Source organism: Anarhichas minor, unplaced genomic scaffold (genome assembly GCF_050575085.1).
Source record: "Anarhichas minor isolate MPS153535 unplaced genomic scaffold, ASM5057508v1 ptg000026l, whole genome shotgun sequence".
NCBI classification, from domain to species: Eukaryota; Metazoa; Chordata; class Actinopteri; order Perciformes; family Anarhichadidae; genus Anarhichas; species Anarhichas minor.
Genome location: NW_027466472.1, coordinates 14,234,935 through 14,250,210, shown reverse-complemented (window position 1 = coordinate 14,250,210; position 15,276 = coordinate 14,234,935). Strand labels below are relative to the sequence as shown.

The 15,276-nt window shown below is 40.3% G+C and overlaps 1 protein-coding gene across 1 annotated transcript; it reads left to right on the top strand.

Annotated features, from left to right (window-relative positions):
- The first annotated feature begins 9,395 nt into the window (after positions 1-9,395).
- LOC142959410 (multidrug and toxin extrusion protein 1-like) lies at positions 9,396-13,855 on the top strand. Its single transcript, XM_076100662.1, has 17 exons — positions 9,396-9,563; positions 9,919-10,020; positions 10,263-10,331; positions 10,447-10,595; positions 10,993-11,035; positions 11,134-11,178; positions 11,293-11,390; positions 11,511-11,608; positions 11,712-11,825; positions 11,946-12,013; positions 12,172-12,280; positions 12,369-12,444; positions 12,554-12,623; positions 12,735-12,867; positions 13,005-13,099; positions 13,258-13,344; positions 13,559-13,855. Exons 1-17 carry the CDS (start codon positions 9,396-9,398, stop codon positions 13,853-13,855), a joined length of 1,821 nt encoding a protein of 606 aa, XP_075956777.1.
- Positions 13,856-15,276: the final 1,421 nt, after the last annotated feature.

The following is a 15,276-nucleotide window of genomic DNA, read 5'->3' as shown; positions in this document are numbered from 1 at the left end:
TATTGTAAATAGAAATATTTTCAATGTACGTTTTTGAACCTTTTGTTGTTTAACTTGTTGAATCGTTGATTTTTTTTGCCTTAAATTGTATTTGATGTTGTGTAGAGACAGTTATTTGATTTGTTTGACCAAAGTGCATTTTATCAAGTTGATATTTTTGCTTTGACACGTTTTAGATACTGTATACTGTATGTGTGTGCGTGCGTGTGTGAGTGAGCGTCTTTGTCGTGGAGTTGTATTTACTGTGAACACGAAGACAGCTATGACGAGTACACGTCAGTGTGTTAACGTACCGTCATGTTCTCACTGAGCGTCTATTTTACAGGTTTGGATTGAAGCACTGTGTCAGAGGATTACTTAGTCGAGGTTTTCAAACCTGCTATGAAAGAAAAAAAAGGCTTATGAGTTCTCGGAGGGTCTTGGTTTAACTGAAAACCTGCGTAGCAGAGTGGAACGTGTCAGCCAGGAGGGAGCAGTCTAGTCTCTTTCTTTCCCCGCCTGTAATAGGTGGTCCAGTAATTAGCTGTTTGATTGCTACTACTAAGTATGTATGACTCTCTGTAGTGCCGCCCCTGTAATTGCAGTGCACTGAATAGCATTACTTGGTAAATGTATAATATTGTAGAATACTTAAATGCCTAACTCCATTTCGTTTTGCATTAAGATTGTTAAATACTGAAACATTGTTTTCCAAGCAACAAAATGATCATCCCCATCAATGCATAAGCTACACAATAATCAACTTTGTATAACACAGAGTGATATTTTTCTCCATGACGATACACTGGAGGAGTGAAATATGTATGCTGGGCAGCATTTTAGTACAATGTTAGTAAATGGCAAATGATGATCTAATGGTTAAATGGTGATTGTTCTGTGCGTGTTGATTATTTCATATTGTGGCTATCAATTGTCATCTTTGTCATACTCTGAACTGATGATGGAGTAGTTATTTGTAAATAAGGGGAGAATAAGAATGAATGGTCATGAATTCAAACACCACATGTTGGGTGAAATGCAAATCGTATAGTCACAGAAAAAAGAAAAGGATGTAGTATACAATGTAAAATGATTGCATTTGTTTGGAGATGTGAGTGTTATATAATTAACCTCTCACTAAGTACTAATTCATGTTTTCAAATGATTCGTTTTTACCAAATCATGACTATTGGGTATTGACCTAATTTGCCATTTATTAACAATTCGTATGACTTGTTAAGTAGGCTTTGGTAAGTTAACTAACATAGTGTGAAAAATGTTGATTTTGTTTGTTTTGTGGTCTTATTCTTGGTCTTATGAGTATTTGGCACTGGCCTTTTGACCAATGTGGACAAAACACCTGGTTTCATTGCTACAAAGTGTGTTGTTTTGTACAGATCTCCTGTAATGATGAACATGTTGTGTTTATTGGACTCAGTCCGTCTTTCATTATTGCATAAATAAAGATATTTCACATTCGAACTCCAGGAGTGTGTTAGTATTACCTCCACATGCTTTTCGTCTACAGAGAAGCTGAATCCCCTCTGATGCGCTTTATCTTACTTCAGAGTTTGAGTGTGGGGGCATGACTGGGGATATCCTCTTATTTGGATTTCGTAAGGCTTACTGTGTTGTAAAGTCAGTGTTAGAAACCTGACTCCAGCTTACCTTTTTTATCACCATTGACCGACCAGAATTAATGGCTGAATCAGTCCAGCCAGTTTGATTGAGTACAGACATTAGGGACACTGGCTTAGTGGCAGTGGCCTGATGCTGTCTCACGCCCTCATCAGAGCAGCGCTTCTGCTTAACCAATAAATGGATACAAGCCTGTGTTGATTGCTCGAAATAAAAGCCTTCATCCATTCTCTCTCCAGTGCTACACCACAAACTGCAGGGTTGATAGCGCAAATCTAGGTGACTTTAAAGATGAGTCGAGTTATTTGCAGTTCAATCTTGACCCTGCAAACCGTTAAGAACAATCGCACGGCAAGGTCCAATAACCCTTACAAACTGGGGATCTTTAGGGGTAGATAGCAGGTCAACAGTGTACTTCATAATTTCTAGTCATAAATCTGTAATAAACATTGTGTTTTGGTTTGGAGTGTATAAGGTCTTAGAACATTATAATGGGAATTTAAGATAGCCATAAGTCATTGTAGCCTTTTGTTGGGCTGAGATTTGTTGCACTGATTCGGTGCAAACTATTTATTTTAGACCACTTAAAAATGTATTTTAAAAAATTGTCAATAATCCTTCCAAAATACCACATTAAGATACCAAGACTTAAAAAAAACTCCTGCTGTACTTTGGTATTTAAAAAATTTAAAAAAGACATTTGGCAACTTCTGCAAGAATGGCATTCAATGGCGAGCTCCTGCTCTGGAAAATGTCAAGAAACCCCCGATGGAGCCTAAAAAATGAATACAATTGAGCTCATTGAATCCACAAGAGTCTCAGTTTTACACTCATACCCAATTTATGTTATTGCAAAATGGTTTAGGGATCCCTGTTGACAGACATATTCAAATACATGCATGCAAAAACAACTGCATTGGATTAGCATTGAATGGGCATGTCTGTTCACCCTTCTTTTATTCTACACATGTGGTATAATGAGCTGGAGCTGTGATTCTCCAAGCTGCATCATTAGTAACATGGTTCTGGGAAAACAGACAAAGAAATTGCTCCCCTGCGAAGGGAAGCACTGCTGGCTTCTTATACGTTATGATTCACATGAAAGGTTGAAGTCAACCACGGTGGAAGCTGTGATTGAAAACTTAGCAACCGTTTCTGGCTCACTTCATTTGTGTCCCTATTCTCCCTGTTGTCATGTTCGTTTGCGTAGAAGAAATCAGTCTTTTTTCCCCCCCTATAATTCACTTATCACAGCTGATCAATATCTTGAATCAAGGTAATTTTCCTCTTTAGTGAGACTGTACTGTTGCTACTTCACTAATCAAGTAACTGCTTCAAATCCTTGGATAGTGTGCTCTTTATTTAGACAGTGTGATTAAGTGCACGGCCTTCATCAGGGACTTTAAAAGTCTATGTCACTTGTGTTGATAGTAGCACTTCACAAAACTGTCTCTTGGACCAGAATCATTTTTAAGCGAGGTTGAAGGGTGAATCTTGACCCTGCAAACATCAAATTAGAAAACCATCCATTAAGTGGCTGTTCTTAGCCTCCGAGCATATTGCATGGTCTTTCTCGTGAGATGGAGTACCGGGGTTTGTAGTGGCACTATACTGTACGTGAGGGCGGCCCGCTGCGACTGAGCCAACGAAACTGATAGCTGAATTTTACAATGGCATTGATGAAGAAACGATATTTAATGTGGATTGTCACATCTGGCCCGAAATATAATAAAAAACAGAATCAGAATGTTAGAAGTGTGTGTGAAACAGAGATGTGAACACTGTCACATACTGTACATGTTTGTTTTCTTCCTGAATCTGTTGTTGCAGTTTGTTTCGTTGTTTTAACCTGAATGTAAAAAGCAAACCACGGACAGGGGCTCAATTATAACCTTATACATATATGATGGATTGCTTCTTCCTGTGTAACCAAGGTTTCTCTATTATGCCTGTTAAGTAAATTATATTAATTGAAAGAAATCCTGTGAAATAGTGATCCCAGGGACTTGATTGGTGCATCCCTTTATCCCATACTTGCTTTTATAGCTCCTGGATATCTGGGGCTTTTTCAGGTCAGAGTCTGAATCTTGTTAAAGATTAATGGACCTATCTTGTGAATCAATGTGTGCTGTTGTCGCTGCCGTGCTGTGTTTCTTATTCTGATGATCACTGACAACACTTTTGTCACAAGATGAGCAGCGCTAGATGCCCTCCGTCGTAACACCTGCAGACTCTGTAATGCTGTTCAAAGAGCACAAAGTAATGCTTGCATAAGAAATAAACCATCATCCTTATGTACCTGAGTTCATCCAGGTTACGCTCTGCAATACAAAACTAGTTAGTTACCTATAGCAGCAACTTAACACTTACCGTGACCTCCAGCTCTGCTCGACAGCAGCACCCACTGAATCACCCTGATTGTTATTCCAAAACAGCAGAGTGGGTTTGTTCTGTGATCTGGCAGGTGATAAATGGATGCCAGGACAGCGACGAGGAAGGCATTAAAATCTGAATAGATCAAGACACCAGAGCAGCCCAGAGACAGAGCGAAAGAGACATAGAGGGACATTTCTTCCAGCCAGGATGCCTGGTTTCTACACAGCAAGAATAGCCTCAGATAGTGTAAATAACAGTCCACTCATTCTTAACCAAAGCACATTCCTGAGGTCAGCAAGGAGAGACAGAGATAATGACATGTACCTCTGGCAAGTCGGCATGGCAACACTCTGCTGTTTAGGTCAAGCCTGGTTTAACATCTTATTATATTGTAATCTGTCTTATTTTACATTCTGTACGTGGTCATCTGAACTCATTTTACTGCGAAACAGCTTTAAATAGTTGCTGCAGCTAAATGTGTGTCATGATACTGCTTGTCAGGCTTGTTGTAGTTGACCTGAGTTGTCAGCTGCGGTGACACTGGAATAAGTGGTTTAGCTGTTTGTTGGTAGTCTGGAAAATGACCAAAAGGATGCACTGCACCAAGATTAAAAATAGGTCACCATATTATTCTGGAGGGCGCAGCACTGGCTGGAAGCTCGGTCGCTTGGATGCGTACAAAATCCTGTTATACCAGCCGACAACCCAGCTTCTGAATTAAGTTCTGGGTCACGAGAAATTTTACAGAATTTGGAAATCCGCTGCCTTAGAATATTTTCGTGGGGGGGGGGGGGGGCAGGAACATCTCTAGATTGCATTTGAGAAAGCAATTATCCAAAATGCCCCCCAGAGGAGAGGGTCAGATGCCGGAGCCGCATATCACTGCTCACTCTGAGGCATCAGATGTGACAGTGCTGTCTCCGCTCATAGCAGAGATCAAACCTTTCACTTCCATCATGAACCAAAGTCATCAATATTTAACTGAAGCTAATGGACGGACTGCTCTGGGAAGGGATGAACCTTCCCTGCTCTTTGTTTTGGGGAAGTTTAATGTGACAGAGTGGAGGCAGTAGCTAAACAAGCAGCACCATTTGTTCTGTCTGTTTGGTGCCTGCAACCAATATGTCTCACAAATCTAAAACACAGGATTCTGCTGCATGTTCAGGTTAGTTTTAACATGTTTATTTCATGTGTTTTCCTCCGCTTTGGTATTTCATTTCAAATACGACATGGTGGATACGGGCATCTTTTATTCAAGCTGTCAAGCCAGCGTTGTCAACTTGGTAGCTCATTAACGCAAGATCTGTTTTACTTGCAGCATTGTGAAAGACAAAATGAAAGTGAATGATTAAAGGAGAACCGAATGAATAAATTGTGTGCCGCTGTGAGGTATAATTCATTCAAAAATGTATGATCAGGGGAATAAATTGTTGTAAAGAGATATTTGCCTCTTGGTCTTTTTATCCATCTGGAAACCAAAGTGTAGCTGTGCACGGTTCTTCCTCTTTTTTTTAGGAAGAAGCAGGATTAAAATGAGATGCTGTAGCTCTAGTAATGTTAAACCAAGATACGTCTATAAACAGATTAATGTTTAACTTTGAAATGAGCTGGTACAGTTTAGAAATCATCTTTTGTTTTGGACTGTATAACTTTGCTTAGTGATAAGCAAAGGGGTTCGTCTCACGGCCATCTAACTTTTAACATAAATGACTTTGTCCTCTCGGCACATGGCTGAGATGACTCTGTCAGCGTTGTGAATGGACAGAATGTGACCCAGTGCAGAGGTCAACAATATGTTCATGTGTGGTTTTCCTCTCCACCTACAGTGTCACAGATGGATGTGCATACAGCAGGTGACGGCACAATGTCACTGAGCCCAGCCACACACTTTTGAACGGAACTCGTGAGAAACTGATGGGCTGTCATGAAGATCAACCTGTGCTAGTGTGCATCAATTAAACCCCGATATTTCAAATAGATGCTTTGATGAATCTCTTTTTACATGTTCAAGAAATCAGCAGACATGGATACTGAAATGATGATGCATGTGATTTGAAAAACATTTGTCATGACTATTCACTTCATTCTAAAAACCTGCTGTTGCGCCGTTGTAATGAGATTTAGTAATGATGCATGCTTCCAATAAAATGCCCAGTTAGCACATCAACAAATATTTACCACACAGCTCAGCGGAGCTCACTAGCTGCTGGTTGTCCACAGAAGGTACAAACCATAAATCAGGGATAAACAAAAATGGGGCGCAGCACGAGCACGGTCAAAACAAACACACACACACACACACACACACACACACACACACACACACACACACACACAAACACACACACACACACAAACCAGCAACACCTGAATTACCTTGACCTTCTTAAAGGTGCCCTGTGGAGGTTTTTTCGGAAACAAAAAAAAGTTATTCAGTATTACTCACGCAACCCATGTGTGTCTTTGACGTCTAACAAACGTGTTGAGTGCATGTCTTTCCTCGTGGAACATTTTCAGAGCCAATTGATTGAACATTTTGAAAGCTTTATCGTTTGCATCCGTTATTACGGGCTAGCAGTCTACTTCTCCACTGCCTTTGCTGGCACATTGCTGCATCTCTTGGTGCATCACAGTCACCTTAAGATCAGTGGTTTAACATGAATCCATTGGCAGAATTGTCACTGTGTCCCAATTCTATGTTTTACATTCTGATTCTAAGCAAATTTGGAGTATGTATTGTGTTCACGCTTGAGAAGTGATACAAGTGTAAAGCAGATGTAATGCATACTAAATACGGTTTATTATTCTCCCACAATGCAATGCACAAAGGAAATGGCGGAGCTGCTCACAACTGGTAAAAATAATTGTGGGTGGTGGTGAAACAGCTTTATAAAAATCTCCCCACAGATGCTAATGTATTTTCACATTATTTTCACAAGAAGCACATCAAAATACTAATTTTGTAATTGAAAACTTCATCAAACTAATTAAAGTACAGTTAAGGAAGTGTTTGAGTTTCTAAGTCGTTCTGTTTTTTATGACTGTGTTCACCCTCCACATCATCATTTAGACAGCTTCGGAGCTTAAGCCAAAACTAAACTCCGTTGCTAACTATTTGACACATAATTATCTTTCAAGAACTTTTGTAGCTTTTTTAAACTTTGTATTGTTGTTCTAGTTTTTTTCTGAGTAGTCTCAGTAAAATGCACATACTCTCCGACAATCCCACAGAGCATCAGTGAACAGTTTGTCAGATCAAGATGAAAATGAACATGCCTGATTAAAAAAATAGTGAATTTCACATGAAAAAAAAGTCTGGATGGGCAGAGAAAATTAGAAGAAGGGGAGATAAAGCTTGGAAGACGATATATAGAGGCTAGCGGCAGGGAAGCAGAGATATGAGGAGCCGCACGATGGACTTAGAAAACACAAAGGCAAGAGCAGTGTTAGGGAAAATAACAAGTGACAGAAACAAATCACTGCCGCTGCAGCACATGGTATCCGTGGCAGTCATTCCAACAGGCTGATTGATTTAGCCAACATGAAGCCTCGAGGGCTTCGGGTTGTCTCACTGCTCATTGCAGAGGACACTCAGACTAAGCACAAATGCCACATTTCCGTTCGCCTTTTCCTATTATCAGAGATGTATATACAGCTAGAACTCAAACATCCTTTCTGAATCAATCGATCAGATGAAAATAATGAATAATAATTTGCAGTAGCAAAACTATATTAGCACTGTAAGAGAAGAACAGTGCATGAGCTCCCCTTCATTCAATTGTGTGTGCGTATAATTACATTTTATTGTACTGTCTAACACAACATCGATACCGTCTTATTGTGCGTAACACTCTTATTTTAGAGCATTCATTTCTATGAAACCATGCTGTGTTTCTTTGCCGTACTGCATTGACGAACATGGTTGTACTGACATACTGTGTCAGGGTCGGCTGAGCCTATCCAAAGCAACTTCTGAGTGAAGTGCGAGGAGAAACCTTGCACATTTTGCTCTCAATTATAAAGTGAGAACTCCCATTCATACTTAATACTCAACATTCACACAAAATGTTTTTTTCTATGAAACCTATTGCCATCACTTTGCCAAAAGCCCACACTGGTTGATGAAAAAACTGGGGACGTTATAGTCACATTATTTCTTACTGATGTTCTTTCTAACATTATTATTTTTCTACAGAGTTGAAGGGCTTAGAGATGAAAGAGGGGGGGGGGTCCAACTTTCCAAAGTGGGCAATGACACAAGCACACTGTGTGTATTACTGTAGTCTCTGTCTCTCGACACCAAGTGGAAGGCTTTATCCTTAAGTCAGATTTTCAATGAGAGAAGCAATCACAGCGGCACACTTGAGTTGGTGGAAGCTATATTTTCATGATTGTGTGTCTTAAAGTCCTGCTCCCTCCAATGGAACTAATAAACGCACTCCACGGATGCACCGACTCATCACTTCCCCGTCTATGAGGAAAGCTGAATTCACCAGAAACATAATCACTGAGAGCTTAGTGCAATAATCATATTTGGTCCAGATGAGGCAGCAGTTCTAGAAAGTATGATTTTAAAATCTCATAAATCGCCCAGAATCTGAGTGTGTAATCTCATTGATACACACATTTATACACCAGCTTTGCCTCAAGTGGAAAATATGTGTTTTCTATCTATGAATCTCGCAGTGATGCACGCTGTCTCTCTGCTACAGAGAGTTGAATGGGTTTCCTGCCTGATAGCAGCAGAGGGCTGCATCTCAGTTTAGATGTTGCCAGAGCGCTGACTGCTTAACCTTTGGTGCTCCCCAGTAGGACAAAGAACCACATCATGATGTCTATGTTTCATATCCCTTAAAACACTATAATGAACATGTCTACCTGAACTGATGGAGGCTGATTGGACTGATTTCACTTCTTCTCCAGGCATTAATATGCAAGAGATGTTCATCAATAATAATGACTTCACACCTTCTGTCTGTTCACATATCACATCTGACAACGCAGAGGTAGAACGAAGGCAGGTTATGGTTATTGCATATGCTTCCCACAATGGCACCTTGGCCATATAATCATTCACTCAGTGAACGCAATGAGACGCAAAATTACATTTTAACTGTATTTGAATTTTAAACTAGATTGTAAATGTCATTTTTTGTGCATCTCTGCTTCCACTTAGTACATATTAGTATATAGTTACTCATGATATGCACTTTGTACCATGTTACCAGAACAAAATAATATAGTTGGTTTAAATCATTTTTGTCTTTTTTTTGTGTGTCTAACCTGAAATGCATTACGTGAATCCTTGACTGAATTAATAATTTACTTTTTAAGGGGTTGAAATACTTTGCACAGCAGCGGGGAATTCTGTCCCTGGAGAGCATCAAAGATACAGTAGGTAAATGACAGAAAGGGCCAACACGGCAGTGGAAAAACCTGCATTAGTATCTGGTCCTGCAGACATGGAGGGTTTCAGCGACAAGCTTTTCTGCTGCAGGTGGGTGCGCCACAGAGTTCCCCTGGTCCACAGAGAGGAACTGTACCACATCCTGAGGATGACCGGCCCTCTGGTAAGGATTGACACTGCTTACATACCTTCCTCTGTCTGTTAGGGATTGTGTGGATTGAGGCTGTCCTTGATGAAAACCTGATTCATACAACAGAAGATTGAGTGTTTGGTTGGAAATGTCAAGTGAAAAACAACCTGTGTCTGATATTTAGAAGCACACATCAGTCAACCATAGGCAGTGCTTGCCTAGTTTCAATCGGTGGCTGCAACCTGACAAAGTGATGACAGTGTGATGGCTGATTTGCAAAGAGAGCCCTGCTTATTAATTGCGACTTGTGTTTCTGGTCATTTACAACGTGTCCTCTGTGTGCTGGTAACCGTATCAACTGCACCATTGTCCATGTTTGTCTTTCTAGCTGCTCTCTCGAATCCTCAATTACCTGCTCCCATTTGTGGTCACCATGTTCTGTGGGCGTCTGGGAAATGAAGTGATGGCTGGCTATGGATTAGCTTCCGCTGTAAGTGGTGATCCTTAAGCTCCGTAGACTTGTGGAGGCTAGCATGAGGGAATGAAAGGTGGAAATGTAATTCCAAGGGAGAAAATGAAATATTAACGCTATAAACTTACCCTCTTCAAGATTTTACAATTGTTTCACACGCCTGATGATTTATATAATAAGTAGTATATTTGCTGTTAAGAGTTATAGAAATATTGATGGTTACATCAGAGGGATTCAAGTTTGTTTCAAATTCCTTTCAGACCATTAATATTACCACTGCAGCAACAGGATGTGGTCTGGGACTGGCATGCGATACTTTGGTGTCTCAGGTTTGCCCTTTGCAATTTTGCCCTCCCCCTCAATTTCACAAACTCAACATCCCCATTGTTCATTCATTACACCCTGTTCTATAATGATAAACACGGTCTGTGCTGTTGTGTGCAGACATTTGGTGGTAAGAACCTGCTGCGGGTGGGAGTGATCCTTCAGCGGGGCATCATCATTCTGCTGTTGTTCTGTCTGCCCTGCTGGGGTCTGCTCATCAATGCCCAGGCCATCCTGTTGTGCCTGGGCCAGAGCCCTGAGGCGGCCAGGTGACTACGTAAATCTGTCCACGAATGGTGTTCAGTCAGAGCACGAGACCTCATCCTCTCAAACACCTCTACATTCAAATCAGATCTGGTCCCCACGGATTATGAGCAGATTCAGCATAAACAGATTATCAGTATTCCAAATATTGATCACATGACCTCTTAACAGTTCTGTGGTGCACACTCTTCTGTGTTATTTAATGTGTGTTCTCCAGGGCTAAGCATACACTGTATAAAACAATATCTTCATATTATTTCTCCTGAAAGTCAAAATTTTCTTGCGATGAATATATATTTTTAAGTGGCAGTGGAAATAAATGAGCTTCAAATTATGACATTGAACAGTGTATAGTATGAGATTATCATTTCCTTGGATCTGAATACAGCCTTCTGATTTTAGAATAGCCCAGCTGTATATGACAGCCTTCCTTCCAGCCGTACCAGTGAGTTGTGACTTTTCTCTCACCTTTTTAAGCAGATCTATAGAGAAACCACTACCTCTCAAATGTGTGTTTTTAAATCTATTTTTTATGTCTTTTAGGCAATGTTTCTACATCAGCTTCAGGTGTCTTATCTGCAGAACCAGGTGCATTTTAATATCCTGTACACAATTTTTCTTTTTTCAGAGAATCAAAACATGTTGTCTTAATTAATGTAAAGTGGTACTCATCATCGCATCATCTGGTGTTTGTGTACTCAGGGCATAATACTGCCACAAATGTACACTGCTGCCATGGCAAACATAGCGAATGTTGTGACGAACTACATCTTTATTTACTGGCTGGATCTGGGTGTTAGGTAAGTGTACTCGCACACCATTTTGAATCTGATTAAAACACACGCACACACACACACACACACACACACACACACACACACACACACTGATATCAACTTGTCTGTGTCCATGTCTTACAGCGGATCTGCAGCAGCCAATGCTCTGTCTCAGATTTACATCTGCACTTTTCTGTTTGCTTACATTTGGTGGAAGAAGCTCCATGTAAAAACATGGGGAGGTGAGAGATTTCACATTTATAGTTTCCCTTGCTTTCATGCATCACTCTCTTCAGCCTCCATCTTTTTTAGTCTACATACATGAGTTTCTCTCTCCCCCTGCAGGCTGGTCTGTGGAATCACTGCAGGAGTGGGGCTCCTACATGAAACTGGCCTTTCCCAGTACATTAATGACATGTTTCGAGTGGTGGGTTTATGAGTTTGGTGGATTCTTTGCAGGTAATCCAGATATTTTCATGATTACATTAATACAGATCTATGTTATTTAAGACTATCTCAAAGCTCATTGATTTAATCAAAACAGCATGCGATACAAACTTCTTTGTCTCTGACGATCAGGAATGCTGAGTGAAGACGAGCTGGCTGCCCAACATGTTGTGACAATGGTGGCTTTCATAACCTACATGGTACTAACAACAAGTCAGAGTGTGATATTCTCACTTTAAAAGTCAGATTTAGATTAGTTAAAAAAAACACTTTCAGGAGCAAGCTCTTTTGTAAATCAGTGTTCATTCGTTCTGATTCTTGAATGTATTTATTTTTGTGCAAAATGATGAATCCACAGTTCCCTCTTGGTATTCAAGCTGCAGCATGCGCCCGTGTGGGTAATGCTCTCGGTGCCGGAGACACTGCCAGGGCCATCCTCACCTGCAAGTTGTCACTCGCTCTTGCAGGTCAGTTCTAAACATGTTCTGTTGATGTAGCCGAAATCAATAAATCAGCATTTGATGTTTGATTTCTTTACATCCACTTTTTTCCCAGGTAGCATGGCAGTTGTTGAAGGTATTGTGCTTGGCTCTACTAAAACAGTGATTGGCTTCATCTTCACCTCTGATGAGTGAGTCTTTGTAGCTGCACTTACATTTCACTTATTTAACGTTAACGTTGTTAAAGTTGTTACAGTACAACTGCTACACACAAAGACACAATCTTAATTATCCTTTCAGGAAGATCATTGGTCTGGTTTCCCATTTGATGAACGCTTACTGTTTCCTCCAATTCTTTGATGGTCTTGTGGTGAGTCTAACAGCCAGCAAAATATATTTGCAGTAGAATGCAAAATATATTTGCAGTAGAATGTCACAATTAAGACATATATGTCAAATAAAAAGGTTTTCCCCATTCTAGTGTGTGTGCACAGGCATCTTCTTGGGCACGGGCAAACAGAAGATACCGGCTGTGGCCAATTTCATTGGATACTACTGCATAGGACTTTCAATGAGCGTAGTTTTAACGTTCGTTGCCAAACTGAGAATTTTGGGTAATTACATGAAGTGACCATGTTTTGCTACTTTCATAGACATTCGAGACAAATAAATGACTGCCCAGGATGAAGCAAGTTCTTATAAGTGAGGCCTGCTGTGTCTTTGACAGACTAATTTGTCTTTTTCTCTGCAGGTTTTTGGCTGGGGCTGCTCATTTGTGTCGTCTTGCAATCCATCTTCTACATCACTGTCATCTTCAAGCTCAACTGGAGGAGAATGACGGAAGAGGTATGCCGCTGGCCAATCAAACAATCAGGATCATTCAGGGCCTCAGCTGTTTCGATATACTGGCAGAATCTGCTTCATTTATACAGGATCGGCTGCTCAGGCAAATCTGGCAAATTGCTGTACCTATTTGTCGGGTTTTTGTTTCTGCTTGTTTGCAGGCTGTGAAACGAGCTCAGAAAAAGACAGACATGACATTATTACGCAAAGCTGCCCTGTCAGACGACCAGACAGCAAGTAATGGGAACGTAAGTGGCTTGTTATTCTTAACACTAACAGCCTAGATAACAACCGAGCTAGTTTCACACTGTTATCGATGGACTTTTCTCATTTGTTTTAAATGTAATATTCTATATCAGTCCAAGAAACCAAATATCTGACAACTTTTTTTTTTTAGGTTTACTGCACTTGTTCTCCATATGACTCAACAAAATAAATGAATATGATACTTTCTCCTTCAAGTCAGTGGAAAGCTACATATCTGTGGGCACCGAGTGCCATGATGGGAACACGGAGACACAGGATGGACATGTGGTCCAGCTGAAGGGGGTCCGTCTCTCCACTACCCAGCTGATCCTCAGGCGAGGCCTCACTGTGTTTGCAGCAGTTGCACTTCTGGCTGTGGGAGCGACTCTGCACTTCCTTGTGCCCTTACCAGAGACCCGGCCTTCGGAGGCCAACTTTACTTTGGACTGGATCAACACGACATATACTCCCGATCAAATTTTCTCCACTGCACTGGTCCCAATTAACGGATGAGCTCCTTGATCATTCAGTTGTTTGTGCTCATGGACTTGTTATCTTTGACAGGAAGTGCCTAAAACACTGGCAGATTTGATGAAAAATTAAGTGAATTAACGGTTGAACTAACATTTAGCTATAAGAGATTCATTCTTTGTTTGATCATAAACAATTACATTTTTTAATGGTCCTTCTGCTTTTCCTCTCATCTGCACTTGTTTCATGTCAACCTGTGATGCAGCTCTGCATGATAAATGCTTCAGAGAATTTTCTTTCCCCCTGAATCTTTAGAGCATTTGTAAGTGTAAGCCTCGTCTGATTGCAAAATAAATAATGGCGTTTGTAGAAATGTCTGTCGAAGTTCTATTTAGTTGAATAAGAATATTAACAGTACGCTATCTTTTCTTATCTAGCATGTAAGGGTTCACATTGTCACGCTAAATGCTTATATGCTACTTACAGTGGCTGTGAATACTTGTATGCAACGCAAACAGCTTAGGATTTATTAGAAAAATAGGCCTCACACACTACAAAGAGTGCACATTCACTTTACTACATTAAAACTCAAACAAGTTAAGTATAATGCAGACTATTAGTCAACATAAACAGAATACAAAAATTGTCAGAATATGTGCTTTTGCATTACTAAAATTAATTGACTGTTAAAGTCTCCCACAAACATATTTGTTTATTGAAATTATAAAAACTGTCATGTCCTTCCTATCCTTCCCTCCCTTCAGCCACATTTCCATCTCCTCAAACTAATTATTTGTCATACTCTTGTCCACCAGGTGCCCTCTGACCTTTTTCTCCTGTCTCCTGCACACCTACTCTCCCTGTGCTTCCACTTTCCTTTTTCACTCACACCTGTTTGCCATTACTTGTCCTGTCATGCTGTTACCTGGCGGTTGGACTGCCTTTGATGTTGACCCTTGCCTGCTTTGTTACTGCATGAGCTTATGTATCTTCTCCATTTAATCACTGCACTGACTAACTAACTGTATGTTGCTTCAACAATGAATCCTTGAACGCTTCCACTCAAGTTCATATACTGTAAGGGTGGGTGTACTGTATGTTGATGGTTACTTTCCCAATGGTCCCTGTTGGTCCAATACTTAACAAATCCATCAATACACAGTCTCACAATCGCTATCCACTCTACTTTTGCCTCTTTGACTCTTTCCTTGAGCAATGAGTTTGATCGATACATTAAATAAATTGTACTGAAACTGTCATCAATCACTAAACCCAAACTTTATTCAGTGTGGCTTTGTGGCACAAAGGCTGTGTGCAAAAAACTGAGCAAAATTGCTCTATTCACTTGAATGGGGTTTTGGCGTGTAGAGAGCTAAAAAAAGTCTTAAATTTGGGCCCATATTGACTAGCCGTACATTAACGTAGAAACATTATTTTTAAGTTTAAAACGTAGACAAAATGCT

Coding starts and splice junctions, on each gene's coding strand:
- LOC142959410 (XM_076100662.1), top strand. CDS start 9,396: ATGACAGAAAGGGCCAACACGGCAGTGGAAAAACCTGCATTAGTATCT. Junction 10,021..10,262: donor GCTATGGATTAGCTTCCGCT/GTAAGTGGTGAT, acceptor AATTCCTTTCAG/ACCATTAATATTACCACTGC. Junction 10,596..10,992: donor CAGAGCCCTGAGGCGGCCAG/GTGACTACGTAA, acceptor TTCTGATTTTAG/AATAGCCCAGCTGTATATGA.